This window comes from Hirundo rustica, chromosome 1, assembly GCF_015227805.2.
Source record: "Hirundo rustica isolate bHirRus1 chromosome 1, bHirRus1.pri.v3, whole genome shotgun sequence".
Classification (NCBI taxonomy): Eukaryota; Metazoa; Chordata; class Aves; order Passeriformes; family Hirundinidae; genus Hirundo; species Hirundo rustica.
Window position 1 is genome coordinate 75,213,137 of NC_053450.1, and position 15,649 is coordinate 75,228,785.

The 15,649-nt window shown below is 34.7% G+C and overlaps 1 protein-coding gene across 2 annotated transcripts in view; it reads right to left on the reverse strand.

Moving 5' to 3' along the window:
• Positions 1–15,649, reverse strand: part of DNAH5 (dynein axonemal heavy chain 5) — a 136,214-nt gene that overhangs the window by 79,922 nt on the left and 40,643 nt on the right. Inside the window, exons 14-22 of one of the 2 annotated variants that reach the window (XM_040076784.2) lie at positions 15,272–15,593; positions 10,025–10,231; positions 8,109–8,280; positions 6,634–6,779; positions 4,151–4,313; positions 3,416–3,658; positions 2,302–2,492; positions 2,119–2,218; positions 744–880 (exon numbers count right to left, since the gene is read on the reverse strand). In XM_040076784.2, coding sequence (XP_039932718.1) covers positions 744–880; positions 2,119–2,218; positions 2,302–2,492; positions 3,416–3,658; positions 4,151–4,313; positions 6,634–6,779; positions 8,109–8,280; positions 10,025–10,231; positions 15,272–15,593 — 1,681 coding nt within the window. Of the gene's footprint in view, positions 1–743; positions 881–2,118; positions 2,219–2,301; positions 2,493–3,415; positions 3,659–4,150; positions 4,314–6,633; positions 6,780–8,108; positions 8,281–10,024; positions 10,232–15,271; positions 15,597–15,649 lie in introns of both variants that reach the window. The other variant, XM_040076790.2, reaches the window with a different exon arrangement.

Consider the following 15,649-nt stretch of genomic DNA (forward strand, 5'->3'; position numbering starts at 1 on the left):
TGACTGCTATGAGAGATAATCCACATCATGACTTACAATAAATATAGTACATCCAGGCGTTTAAAGCTGGCTAAATGATAAAAACTTACAATATTACAAAATACCAAATATATCAAAATACCATGAAAACCATCCACCATTATCAACTACCCAGCACCAGCCTGGTAGTTATGCTTTGGTACCACTGAAGTTACAAGGTCTTGCGTCAAAGAGTTTCACATGGCAAGACTCTTAAAAGATTGGACCAGCTCCAGAAGAAACTGATGCAGAGCTTCCTTAAGAAATACAGTTTACTAAAGAGTGCATAGAATAAGAGCAAGGCAAAGAAGTTATGCATATCCTTTAAGATAAATCCTAACTTACACTAGCAAATCCTACACAGAACTTTACTTATGCCAATCTGACAGTCAGATTTCTTCTAAAAACCTTCATAACCTCTTCATAATGTGGCAGAAATCATTCTGGCTTCATTAGCTACACACAACACAACTACGCCTAGAGTTTTTATGATGTTTTAATTTATACAATATTCAAAACCTCAAATCTTGGAACAGAGTACACTTTATCTATGTTATACTTTTAAAGCATATTTGCAAATTTTCAGCCACATGTTTTCCATCCACTATCCTAAACTTTTTCATTATTACATTTAATCACAGCTATCCTTATTACCAAGGATATTAAAAGTTACACATTAATATCTGTCAGATTGTGATATTAAATTAACATCTCAATTGTCTTACCCCTTTTGTAGAATTGATAGCACTGCTGAGTAAAGATACTAATTTCATAATTTCTTTGTTCTCTGAAACATTCTTGAAGTAGTTCTGGCTTTGCATTGGATCAGATGAACTGAATGATGCTGCATCTGATACACTATCTACAGAAGAGGATTCAAATATAAAAGCAGGCTTAGGGCAGACATACTGGTTAGGAGAAGTAAATTCCTATAGACAAAAACGAATGACATATTTTTTCAATAATCATGCATTTTAAAGTTAGGTGTTCTTAAAGGGAACTAGAAGTCAAGGAGGCCAACACAAATTCACAAGCATCTCCATTTTAGTAAAATTGCTCCAACTATGCACCCTGTAAAATTTGGAACGAGTTCCACACCAACCTTTCAAATAGAATCTTTCCTCTTCTCTCCCCCCTCCACAAGGTTTATTTTGTATGCTTCACCTAAGTAATTTATTTATATATCAGCACTATATTTACTTAGATATCAGCACTAAGCATTTTTATTTTCTGAAATACCCTACACAACTGACAATTTGAAATACAAACTAACATTAACTCTGAGAAGATGACCATAACCAGCCACCTAAAAAGGAATAAAAGTTTAAAAAAGTCTATCAGTTAGTAAATATCTAAAAGTTTGACTTCATCATCATTTTTTATCTCATCTCTTGCAAGCAAAATTCTTAGTTTTGAAATACTAATTTAGCTTCTTAACCAGTTCAAGTATTACTGTCCTACTTTTTAGGTGCATAGGAGAGAGCTAGTCTAAAAAGACGCTCAAATGCAGTTTTTAAGTATCTCCGGTACAATGTAGAACAATTGGCTTGATGTAAAACCATTTCGGAGAAGAGAAACAAAATCAAAGATAGCATCTTAAATTTCCTTGAACTAATGATTTCAATAACTTCATGGCTGGTCACAAAACAGAATAATGAACATCCTTTTAGAAGTTCTGGTCTATTTAATCTTTTACGCAATCCTCTCAACACCAATATTGCAATTTACGTAGACATTTTTATTCAATACCAGGTATTATGAAAGTTCAGCTTACCCTTCTTAAAGGGAAAGCCAAATGGCAAATCATGAAAGATTTTTCTGTACCAAAAGTGACTATAATTGTAACCAATATACAGGCTCTAACCCAAAGCATTAAAACTCTTCAAGAAGCACAAAAAAAATCCCCTTGATCAAATCCACAGAAGTGGCAAACCTGCTTTCCAATGAGAAAGATTTCTTCTCTGAGGCAATTTAAAATCTATGAGGTTGTTTAAAATCTACTGGGTTTGATGTATTTTGTATTTAATACCTTCCAATACATTCTGTATAAATCACATTTACCTAACAGTCAAATTTAGTGATGTCAGAGTTTATCATTACCATAGATGTTTTTCTTTCCAGTTTCTTTCATTCCATCTTCAGAATCACTGTCTCTGCTCCCACACTGCAACAGAACAGCTTTTCTCTCTAACACTTTCCTCTGAAGAGAGAATAACATTTATTTTTTTTATTTGCAGCAATCTTGCACCATTAGTTCTAAGTAAAGCTGTTAAAGACACCAACCTTGGATATTCTCTCCTTACTCCACTGTCGAACTCCTTTCATTACTTTCACAATACAGTCTACAGCTTTATTAAGTGTCTGCTGTATCTCATCCAAAGAGGGTGTCATGATGATATTAGGGATAGATAGGTTAATATTAGTCCTAATTATAGGATGAGCACCTTTTTTCTGCTTAGACATACTGTGATTTTCTAAATAAAAAACAAAACAAAAAGGTTGTTCATTTTTTTCAAGACATAAGCTAGGCATTGATATAAATAAATAAATCTAAATAGTGTATAAATTTATATAGCAATAAATTTATCTCCTAATATAGAATATTGAGTGTAACATCTGAAGGGAAAAAGAATTCCTGAGTAGTTTTTAAGATGTCCAGCTAAACTCCACAGCAGCACAAAGTACAAAGCTATTTTTTCTCCATGAAGCTCCTCTTCAACTTGTTCTGTACAGCTAAACTCTGTTTAGCAGACAATTTTGTTATCTGGCTGGTATTCCCAGTCAGCATATTAAATTGGGCACAGAACCTCCTTAGAGACTCATAGTATTGTGTGCCTTATAAACTATAGAGACCAAAGATAACTGCACTTATTTTTGTTTCTTAAAGGCATGCAACAATAAACCACTTCAAAACAGTGTATAGAAATATCTGAAGGCAATTAGTGAGAGAGGGAAAAAAAGACATCTCTATCTTTTTTTTTTTTCATACAGTTTTATGTAAAAGGCAAGGTCAAACAGATCTTGTCAAGTTATCATGATCTTAATTTGTCAAGTTAATAATTGATAACTTTTAAATTAAGTGATAACTTATCAACTTATCAAGGTCTTATCAGAAACTTATCAATCAAGTCTAGCTTCAAATATAATATTAGCTTAAGAACAGAACAGTGAGTCCTAAGAGAATTAGCATTGCAAAGACACTTTCCTACTGCCACAAGAAAAAAAATGTCTTTGGAAGTACACAATGTTATCCATTGTAACTTAACAAGACAGCTTAATCAAAATCCCTTTGTTTTCCCCATTTACACCTGCGACTCTTATTTATGCAGTTATGGGATATTACATTTACATTTCTCTTTAAATAGCTTAAAAGAGCAATGTACTTCAATGCAGCCACCTAAGAAGTTGATGGTGGAAGATGCATGAATGCGCTTGCGGATGGTCTCCAGAGTGTTTCGAGTGACTTTCAAAAGGGCATCAATATTACGATTATTGAAGTAAGAAAGCAGTTCATTGGCTTCTTCCTCCAACTTTTCTAAATCCATTCTCCTCCTCTTTGCCGTAGGAGACAGGCCAGCCCACATCTCACTGGAATTCTGTGAGGAAGTCAAGCTTTTTGATCTTCTTTCCTCTTCTGTTGCTAAAACATCATAAATCTAGTTAGTTAAATTTACCTAAGGGACTTGAAAATACCGTAAAGGAACATCTCCACAGGTGTCTAAAATAATTTTAAGGAAGTGCAGAATTACTTATTTTTAATCTGCACCTCAGTGTAATAGGCCTTTTATTCCTATCTGCCTTCTTATCCAGTACAAACTGGCATGCTTATCATCAAAATTTAGATATTACTTTTTATTATCTTTCTCTAGGAAATTCTGCAATTAACCAAGGCTACTGAGTAGTTCCATGGCACAAACCTTTCAATATCCCAGTTAGAAAAATAATATTGACCTATTTCGTAGCTGATAAATGACTGTTGGATTATTTATTACACAGGCAAATTCAAAGAAAAGTCTTTAGAAATTGGATACTACTCAGTACTTCAGTTATCTAAGCTACAATGTCCCCCAACACAAATTATCAGCATGAAAAAAAACCCCAAACACTAAGCAATGCAATACAATCTTCTTACCTGTATTTTTGTCCCTTTTTTCACCACTGGGTACAATTGACTTCTCATCATCTTTACTGCCCTGTTCCTCAGTGTCAAGTAACATGTTAATCACATCATTAGCAGAGGCTTCCACCAGTGAGCTTTTTAAGTGTAAAGTCTGAGAACCTTTTATGCAGAGCTCCTGTTATCAAACCAAAACAATATGCTCTTATTGTCACAATTCTCATGTCAATTTCACAGTCGTAGCAACCTTTATTAACACAAGTGCCAAGGCCTAAGATTTGTGAAAAACCAAAACTTTATACAACATTAATCTTAAATAGGTTTGTTCCAAAATATTAGGTATTGATAAGGCATCATAAATGTCTTTCAACATTGTTTTGGCCTCTTTCTCAAATCACATGATTTCTTAGTTAATATCATGAATCAATGTTTACAATACCTAGTTTCACTAAAAGGCTCCCAAAAGCAAGGGCTTCTTAATTTTCTTAACTTGCCAATGTAGACATTGGGAGATTGAACACTTCTTTTAATCATTGCCAGTTTACATTAATTGGCTGCAACATAATGAGTATTAGCCAATCATATTTCCCATTTGCAGTTAAATAAAACATAAAATCTATATAAGATGTATTTATTATTAAAATAAACATTAAAATTATCAGCTGGAGAGAGAAGAAATCAAAGAATGAGATTAAATAAAATTCAGAAATTTATTACAGTATTGTGCATCTTTTTTATCCAATATAATAAATATTGGATAAAAAATCCAATCAAATATATAATATTTATAATAAATATATTTTTATATTTAATATAACTATAAATATATTTATATTAATATAAATTATTATTAAATTATTAATATATTTATAAATATATTTTATATATTAACATAAATATATTTATAAATATATTTTATATTTTTATATATTTATAATAAATATATAAATATTATAATATTTATAATAAAATCAATCAAGTAACTTCAGCTAATTATAACCTTTATCTATAACAACCTTTTAATTTTTTACTTCTTTGTTATCTTATATTTCATTCAGCTTAAACAAACATGACTACCTTTATTTAATTAAAAATCAATAATTGGAAATATTCAGCCATTTCCAAATTTTAATAAAATCTTTGGCCTTCCTAATGATTCTGTTGACTTGAGAGAGAAAGCAGATGTGATTTGTAGCATCACAGCAACACTAAACAAAGGACTCTGGGATTTTTCCACTGGGTAATTATTTTTGTTGCAGCAATTTCTTTAGAAACTTAAAGACAACTGTTAGGTGACAGAAGATATTTCTAGTCCCCTCTAATTAAAAATTACAATAAGCTTACAGACTCTTACTATATTCATTGTACCCGTAAACTGGGGTTCTTATACCACTTACTCTGCTAACTCAACTCAGTTGGCTGTTGTAATTGCTATGAGTGTCATTGCTTGGTAGCAGTTCAAGTTCTCAAGTTACCATACTGTGCAGAGACGTTTTTCTGCTCACTCTCACATATTTTTAGCTTAGTGAATATACATTTTAGTACTTGCCTAATCAGGAAGGTAGCAGCAGAATCAACAAAAACAACTATGGTTTGTGAGGCTTACAAATTACTATTCCATATAATAACAAACTATAACTCCATATAACAAACAAACTATTCCATATAATATTATTTTAAACTTTACTCTGTGTTTAACAAAAAGGTGAGTTGTTACAATGGCCAAAAGAGAAAAGGCCAAAAAAGTTAAATACACTAAGATAATCAAAACTTTCATGTGTAATATTTATTGCTACAAGAGAAAACGAATGAGGATTATCCACTTGAATTTCTACAGTCGTTGTCAAACCAAAGTTTGTCTCAGGAGAAAACACATTAGACATTATAACTTAAAATGCAATACCTTACTATAACCTCACAAAATTATTCTGACTTTCAATTTAATTATGACATTAATCAGCTTTCTAACCAACAATTTACAGGTTTATAATTAATTACCCTCAACACAAAATTATTTTGATGGGGTGAAGGAAGGGTTTTTTCCCAGAACACCTTCACCCAGGTACTTCTGCATATATTTTCCACATCCCACTACCAACTCAGGAGAGTTTGAGATACCCATTACACGATCCTTTCCATAGTATTTACTCTCCTCAGACAACTGCTGGATAATTCCCTCATCTAAACAGAAATAATGACAAAAAAAAGAGATACTCTCATAGAGGCAAAATTTTTGAGTGATATGAAAGCATAAAAGAATAGCATATACTATCTGACTTGACATTAATAATGAATAGAAAGAACATCTCAACTCAGATCTCTCTGCATTTGGTACTTTTGTTCCTTTTTAAGGTACCAGCCAAGCAAGTGGGGATTTCCATGCGTATCCCATGTGCACTACATTAATTCTGCATTCAGAATTTTTTATCTCATAAAAAAGAAAAATATCTAAACTCAAAGTCATCAATCTCTTCTTCATGAAACTTTTATCTACTAACTTTAGTCTTTTGAAGAAATTCCTCACAGCTCTGTGGTTCATCTTCTGGCAACATACAGAGTGGCACTCTATTCATGTCTTGAAGGACAGCATCAATACGAAATTCAACCAAGTCATTCACTCGATTAAGCAATAACTCCAGCCCAGCTTTTGAAGAAAACAGAAGATTCAAGACAAGCTTAAAAGTTTGAATCAATATCCTTTGCAGAGTCACATTTAAATTTTTACCTCAACAAACTATCATATTTAATTGTAAATGAATTCTGCCCCTTAACCAATTTACTTCAAACATCTAAACTTTTATGGCAAACTTCACCACAAGAACCATAATTAACTTTTTGCACAACAGATACTTACCTAGCATATGCTATCTACATGGCAAAAGATAACTATTATATTTTATAATCTATTGTAAAAATATAGATCATATAGCTTTTGAGACAAAATTGATATTATAAATATATATAAGATTAACTTTAAGGATACATAGTTCAAACATAGAGACATTAACATTTAATTGAGGGCCAACAATATTTCATCTTCTTCTATAGCTTGCTAGAACTTGGAGAACCTGCTAACAACAGAAACTTTAAGCAAATAAAATCTTTATGCTTCAAGCATATGTTAGAGGTCAAACAATAGTTAACAGAAAACAATTACTAGAATTTTCAAAGTTTAATAGTAATCTGCCCTCAATGCTGAAGCTGAAATAGTAGCAAGGTGCCTGATCCAGACTCAAATTACCTGTATCATTCAAAATTAAATTAAGCATAATCAGGCTAGCTTACAAAATTCACTTTAACCTGCCATTCCAACTGAAGAAAATTTCCACTATAATTACTTATGTGATTTCAAGAAACAAAATTTGTTTGCTGTATTAATTAGACTGAAGAAAAAGGAATTTGGTATCTTCTGGAAAAAAACTGTATCTCAGTGCAACCTTGTGATAATCTTTTGAAAACACTACAAGCTCATCTGTTTTCTAAAGCTGTTGTCCAAGACGTGTGCTGCATTAGTTTTACAGAGACTCATGTTTAAATTAAAAAATTAATATGAAATGCTATTGAGCAATGACAGTGCCAACTGAGTCAGTGTTTTACTCCCTGAGAAGTTGTTTTGTACATTACAGAAACAAAAAAACAGGACTAGGAAAAATCTGAAACCTAGGAGTTCATTTAAAAAGTAGCTATCATTCTTTAAATTCACCATACACTGGGCTTTTTGCAACATACTCAATGTTTGGTGCAATCCCAATTGCCTAACATATACTTTAGTAAAAATTTGATGAACAAGACAAAAAGAAGGTGATGTTATAAAGCAAATGTTTCATGAAATACAAAACTGGTGAAAATTCTGATATCTTTTATATATAAATCAATTAAGTGCAAATCATGTAAAGAATTGTAAACTCATAATATAACTTGTATTTGTATAGAACAAATAACCAGAGGTTAATGAAAGAGGCAAGTAACCAACCCAGCTTAGAAAAAACTGTATTAATATATTTCTCAATGTTCAAGGATGTCCAGTTCAGTAACATTAGACCTGGCTGGATAGCATCCTCTACATTAACTAATCGAGGAGCAATCAGTTGTTCAAAAGGGTGCTGTATTTTCAGTTTAATTCTTTTGTACTCTGCCAGCATCATCTGAAATAGAGAAAGAAAACATTAGTTAATATACATTGATTTGAACCTCTTTATGTACACGTATTTATGATTACTTAAATAAATAAAATTCATCTGTATGTACATTACTGAAATTTTTAAGAAGTTACAATTAGTTGCTTGGGAAAGTTTTTCGTTATTTTTCGCAGTTCACTATTTGTTGCTCTTTATATCTCTATATATTTGTTGCTCTGCGTGAAGTACTACTTCATGCAGAAATCAATCTTTGATTGCACTGGTGCTGTGATGAAGTTAATTTCCTTCTCAATGGCTCACATGACGCCATGTTTTAGATTTGTGACCACTACTGTGTCACTAACACATTGATATTTTGGGTATTGCTAAACAGTGCTTGTACAGCATTGAGTCCTTTTCTGCTTCTCACACTACTCTGCTGGTGACTGGGAACACACAAAACAATGGGAAGGAACGTAGGCAGGACTCCAACTGATTAATGGGATATCATACATATGACACCATGCTTAAAAATGAGAGCTGGGAGCAGGAGGGAGGGACACTCAGAGCTATGGTGTTTGTCTTCCCAAGTAGCTGTGATACTGCCTAGTTTTACAAGATTAATTCCTTTTTTTCCCCCTTGTGCATGCAGTTTTTGCCTTCCCTATTAAATTGTCTTTATCTCAACTCACATGTTTTATATTTTAACCTTCAGATTCTCTCCCCCATTCTAAGGAGGGGAGTAAGGGAGCAACTGTGTGATACTCGGTTGCCTACTGACTTAAACCACACAACAGAAAAATCTTGCAAATTTCAGTCTGTAAATGAGTGTTACAGAAGACAAAAAGGCCAAGGAGAAAAATACAACAAAATGAACTTTCCAGCAATTCTAATAAGATCAGCCTTACCAGAACTTTATTACTTTATTATACTATTTTCTTTCTAATGCCTCTTTAACCTGCTGTTGTAGTTTCACATGTTTGGCAATAACATTATGACTTAAAGTCATAAAGATTTTATGATTTTTTTTAATTTTTTTTTTTTTTTTTTTTTTTTTAATTTCAGAATCAAGTAGTCTTTTAAAACTGTAGGATTCTGGACACCTATTTTTGAATCCTCATCTTGAGTCATTGAGAATCTTGTCTGTTCATAGGCAGATAAAATTATCCAAAGGACTTAAAAGAAAAGAGAAAGGGAAGTTTCAGCTTCTCTTTTTAAACTGTTCCACAGACATCTGTGTAAAACACCAGTGCCAGGGGGGGAAAAAAAAAAAAAAAAAACAAAACAAAACAAAAAACAAACAAAAAAAAAAAAAAAAAAAAAAAAAAAAAAAAAAAAAAAAAAAAAAACCACGCTGTTACTTGCTGCATGCTTTACACTTTCTAAAAACAGACCGCCCGTTCCTCCCTCCCAGGTATCCTCTCAAAACAAATGCTGCCCAATGCTGACTTCATTATTGGATAAGAGATAAATTGCTTATCATTTAGACAGCAAGCAACAGCACAAGGCATATTGTAAGCCTTTCTTCCCCATTCTCATCTCTGTCCCAGGCTCTGCAGAGCTTCCTCAAACCCATGCATCTGCAAAGTAACTTCACAGAAAACATAAATCCAAGAAAAAAAAATTAAGTGCCTCAAGACAGTCACACAAATGATAGATCTGGGTTTTTTATTACATAACTGTTGATCTTCATTTATCCTCTTCCATATGTATAGAACCCAAGCATCTTAATGTACAGTACACGTACATAAATTAACTAAAGTAAACCTACTTGCAAATTGCTGACAATCGTCTTGTACCAGTCTCTCTGCTGTTGAATAACACTTGCAAATGGTGGAATTTCAAGGCACATGTGAGCCATGCAATCTGTTTCTCTGATTAGAGTTAATATTTGAGGGTCAAAATTCACAAATAATTCTCCTGTTTCTGGAGCTTTTACCAAGAGAGTTGTCTGAAGTCCTCTTTTAGTTAATTCAATCTGCAGGAAACAAAGTCATCATTCCTGATCAGACAAGACACTACAACAAAATACTTTGGTTTGCACACAAATAACGCTTTGGCAGGTACTAAAATCAGGTACTGCTGACAAAGATTGATGTGCTGTATGAATCCAAAACAAAAATTTATTAACACAATGAGTATGGACCCAAATGCTTAATAATCAAACTGCTATTTATCTGAGAGATATTTTTCTGTTGGGTCTTGGATGTTATAAGTCGCATGCCACAGTCCAAAATCAAATCAGAGCCATAGATTTGCTTACTTCAACCACCTTAAATCTTAACCCTCATCTCCTTAGAACTTATTGCATATTTTGCAATAAGGCTGCACAAAATCTCCTCAATGAATTAAAGTATTCTTGGATAACCTCTTCACATATCTACTTATCCCCATTTCTCCTTCTGCTTGTTTTCCAATAGCTAACAGATATACCAATCTTAATGGTACTGATAATTATATGCAACATTCGGGCAAATCTTTTAAAGTAATAAAATCAATGTTTATTATAAATTTTATTTCCTTTTTATTCTTAAAAGGAGAACCTAATCACATAATTGGTTTAACTGCCTTATTTAAATATTAGAGGACCATTTGTTCTCTACGTGATAAGAAAGGACAGTGTTCCTTAGACCACCACACACTGAAAATTTGGCTGACACCAAAAAGCAGTCCAGTCTTAGGCAGGCAAATTTTTCTTACATTAAAAATTTTGCTGCTATTCTTATTTTCCATTTGTCCTTTTGTTGACACAACTTTATTGTACTTTATTCACTCCTCAAATTTCATGTATGACATCACATTACATTGAGAGTTTCTAGGCCATAGTTTCAGAACCCACTGATATCTTCCAATGCACTTTTTTCTTTTTTTAGAGAACACAGAAAATTTGCACCACCTTTCAATGTCTAAAATGTAGTGGGGTATACTTCTTGCTTCAGCAATATCATGTACTATCAAGACATTTCACACAGCATTTTTCAAGAAGCAATCTAATCAATTTTTGTCAATAAAGATGTCATGCTCTATCCATTATCATCAGTCTTCAAAAAACCCCAAAAAACTCGACTGCCCTAAAGAGAAGCTGATTTTTTCTATAAAGTTCAAAAGCAAATCTTACTCTACTCATTTTCAAGATTCACACTCATTTTTCCCCTCTCTCAAGTCTTCCTCTCCCATTTACATTTTCATTGTTTGGGTAACAGAAAATGGCAACGGAAATAAGGGGTACATTGGAGGCACAAATCTTACACTGCCAAGTAATTAAAGTAACTTTTACACTTTCAGTAATTTATTATTTTAATACGTCCAAGTTGAACATCATTTGCTACCGAAAAAAAAAAAAAAAAAAAAATCCTTTGCTATTTAAAAAAAAAAAAAAAAAAAAAAAAAAAAAACAACAACAACAACAACCAACCAACCAACCAAAAACACCTGGATTAATAAGATGTTAACCATCCAGTAACGAGTAGAAAAAAGAGGGGCAAAAACGTTCGGAAATCTCAGAAAGTGACACTGAGCTTAGGATTTACACCGTACAGCAGAATAAAACGCAGTAGGAGCTAGAGCCCTATTCGTGTTCCATTTGTATTCCCCACAGGACTCTTTCCCCTCTGGCGTTTTCCTTTTGCTCAGGAGTAGAGCAGGAGCTCCACCTTGTGTTCCGTGACACGTCCACACCCGTGTGCGCGCTTCTTGCCTCCAGAGAAGAGGCTATGGAGCAGTAGTCGTATTTTTTTGCCGTACCTGGCAGACAAGTGCACGTATGTTAGAGTGAATATATTTTTCCTGTATTTTCAAGGCATGTGTGTGTATTTCAAACTTGAGATTTTGTTCAAATCCACCTCCCTTTGTTCCCGCGTAATGAGTATAAAGTTGGAGCAGGCCCAGAAGTTAATATAGCTGCCAGGCATGACCTGACTGCTATAGCACAATACAGACATGCTGGTTTAGTACAGATCAGAAACAGAACACAGACGATTCAGACCTCATAGAGGAAGGCACCATTTCAGGGGAGATGTCTGGGATGTTATAGTTATTTTACAAAAGATGAAAGGCATATGTAGTTGACTGCTCCATCAAGGCATGGCACATGTAAGAAAATCTTATCATCTAGCCAAAGGGGCAGATGTAGCCCCACAAGAATCATACATTCTCTTTAGTCTTTATAGATGAGACAAGGCAGTGAAAACTATCATCAGTATACTTTGAATGATGCAGGTATCCAGGTCAGTACTGGAATCAAAAACGAGACTGAGTCCAAGAGAGAAACACTAAACAAATTCCTGAAGCATTGCAATTCATTCCATAAAATATGAGGGAGATGAACCAGCTCTTGTGAAGAGTACATGAAAACAAATATGATCTATGTTAGCAGAAAAAGCATTGACATTATAGACCTTTCTAAGTACAATAGCAATTTTCATTACTGCCTGGAAGCAGGACCAATTAAATGCAGATTAATGGTGCCAAATTTGGATATGATGTACCTGAAACGTAACGTATAATGAAACAACAATTGAGGTACTACTGTATAGGTTCCTTGATTCCCAACTTGCACTCAATATATATTCCACACTAAGTCTCAATACAGCATCTTTTATGTACTCTAATATTGCAATCATTTCTACTCATTTACTATACCAAATTGACACAAAAAATTCCCACTTACAGTATCAGACAATCAAATCCGGTGACTCTTTAAACTACATTTCACACCACATGTCAAATGCAAGTGTGAAAAAGGAAAGATCAGAAAAACCTAATATATTCAGACTGGAGAAAAGACAGCTGGTACCTCTGGTCCCAGATCTGGTCTAAGACTATCTTTGAGAAGATTGATGGTTATCCACACTAGAGATTTCCACAGTGTAGAAAAGCTGGCCCCGAGTTCCAAAAACAACAGGCAAATGCATAGACAGGTGTCACACTACCTTCAAAACTGCAATCTGGAGATTCTGATCCTTCCTTTTCAGCTTTGCAAGACTGAGGCAAATTTTTGTGTAAGATGCTCTTTGGCAAGGCAACAAAGAAACTGGAGGTGAAAAACATGCCAAAACAAGAGTAGAAACTTGCAGAGATTTCTAGGCTTTAAAGTAGCCCCTGCAGAAGCCATCTGATAATATAAAGGCAGTCACAGGTTCTGTGTACAAGACCCAAGAGATGTAGAATTTAAGATAAACCATGTTCTCTGAAGAATATTCAGGCTTCAAAGTGTTCTGCCTGTAAGGCCCTGAACAACTCCTTCAACCAGAGACATAAAAAGGGCCTTTGGTCGTTCATGTACTCAAGAGTTAGACACATGCAAGAAACACTGACCAGATATGCTCAAGAGATCAAAACAACAAAAATAATTTACTGGCAACTTCAGAAAATCATAGAACTTTGGAAAAATATTTAGTATAATATTCAGTCAACATAAAACACTTCTCAAAGCATTAACTTAACCCATCCAATTTTGCAAACGATTTTAAGTTATTCAAAAAATTCCAAGAAGAGGGAATCAGAAGAAGAAAGATAAAGAGAGAAACACAGAAAATAAATAGAATAGCACACACATAGCTATCACCTCCCAGGTTCCAGAAATATTCAGATAGAAATTCCAAGCGGAGGTAGAGTCAAGACATCAGACAACCTCATATTCAGCTCTAAAAACCCTTTGGACTTCCAGGACCTTCCCCTAGGTGGGACTTCCAGTCACTTGGCCACTCAGGAGCTGGGTTAGGGACTCCAGAGGTGGGTGTGGATCAGTGCCTCTGGTGTGCCAGGGCAGTGCCTCTGGTGTGCAGCCACAGGGAAACAGGCTCTAGGGGTGGAGCGTGGGACCGTGCACTGCCTAGCCGGGGCAAGGCCAGAGCTGCCCCTTCCCTCACACACATGCATCCCAAAATCATCAGTAGGAAATGAAATTACTATGTACTGGTTCTGACTGGGTTAATCTTCTCTGTCGGCACTTAATTTTCTTCATAGCAGCTTATATGCTGTCACCAGATTTGTTATCAAAACAAAGCTGATAACATGCAAATGCTTCAGTTGAACAGTGCTTCTCCTGTTCTAACTCTGTCCACACAGGGAATAGATTGGGGCTGGGAATGGGGATGAATGGTGCAAAAGAGGCTGTGAGGGGACAAAACCGGGCAGATGTAATGAAATAAACAAAAGGATGTTACAAAATAAGTGAAGGGATATTCCTTGCCATATAACATCATGCTCAGAAATAAAAAGGGAAAGGCAGGGGTTGAAGAGGTTAGCCACCCTCTGCTCTGGAATTGGTTAGACATTGTTTGACCAATGGGAGATGGTGAGAAATTGTCTCTGCGGCACTTTCTTTTTCCTTTCTTTCTCTTTCTTTTTCCACTTCTCCTTCACTAACCAAACAACTTACCTTGAACCACAAGTTTTCTTGCTTTTGCTTTTCTTTTCCTCTTCCCTGTCTTACTGGGGGTGCACGGGGGGAAGTGAATGAACATTTCTGTGGTGCCTAGCTGCCTATTAGGATTAACCCACAACTGGCTCAAAGCTCACTTGTGCACTGACTATGCTGTTATCTGTCCAGACTGGATGATTTCCACATGTATATTTACAGAGTGTACCTGTAGATTATCACTCAAAATTCATATTGTCCAGAGCTGAGGAAACTTGTGTGCCTGCTTTCACCTTAAGCCAACCAGCTGACAAAACTCCTCTCCTCACACATGATGATCTTCCACCAGCCTGAAGAATACGGCAGAGACAGAGGGGCAGCTAAGCCTTCCACTGGATATCATGTGTTTTCTTTCTTACTTCTTAGTTACAATGAAGGCCTTTCAGCTGTTCCTAAATTCAGCTACAGGTATTACAGGCCCTGTTTTTTTAACAGGAATGCTTTCTTGTAAAATAACTTTTCTTATTCCATCCCTCATTTGAGAGTTATCATAAGTCTATAGTTAAGCATACCTGACAATTGCTATACCAACCAGAGGTTGCATCATTTTTTAACTTTTTCTTGAAGGAATATCTTAATCAAAATCAGCTGGCTTACCTGCTGAAGCCATTGCCTGTGGTAGATCACCTCAAATTTCATAAGAACTTTTGCTACTTTGTTGTAATTGCGGATTATGCTCTTGCCATCTGGGGTTCGCAGAACTGCTGGATGTCTCTGGAAAGTCTCCATGGGCTCCTTGATCCTTTGGAATAGGTGGCGTGCCCACAAGATCTTGCCAGCTATTGGAGGCAGATTACGAGCGAGTGGAGGGTCCTTCTTGTGCCTAGTGTAGATCTTACAGGTGGTTTCTATATCATGGCCATAGTTTTGAAATATTTTCTGATACTTTTCATCAATGCCAAGATTCGGGATTTGCAATCTGCTTAAAAAATAATAATCATGAAAAAATTCCTTCAACACTTACGAAATCCTTCT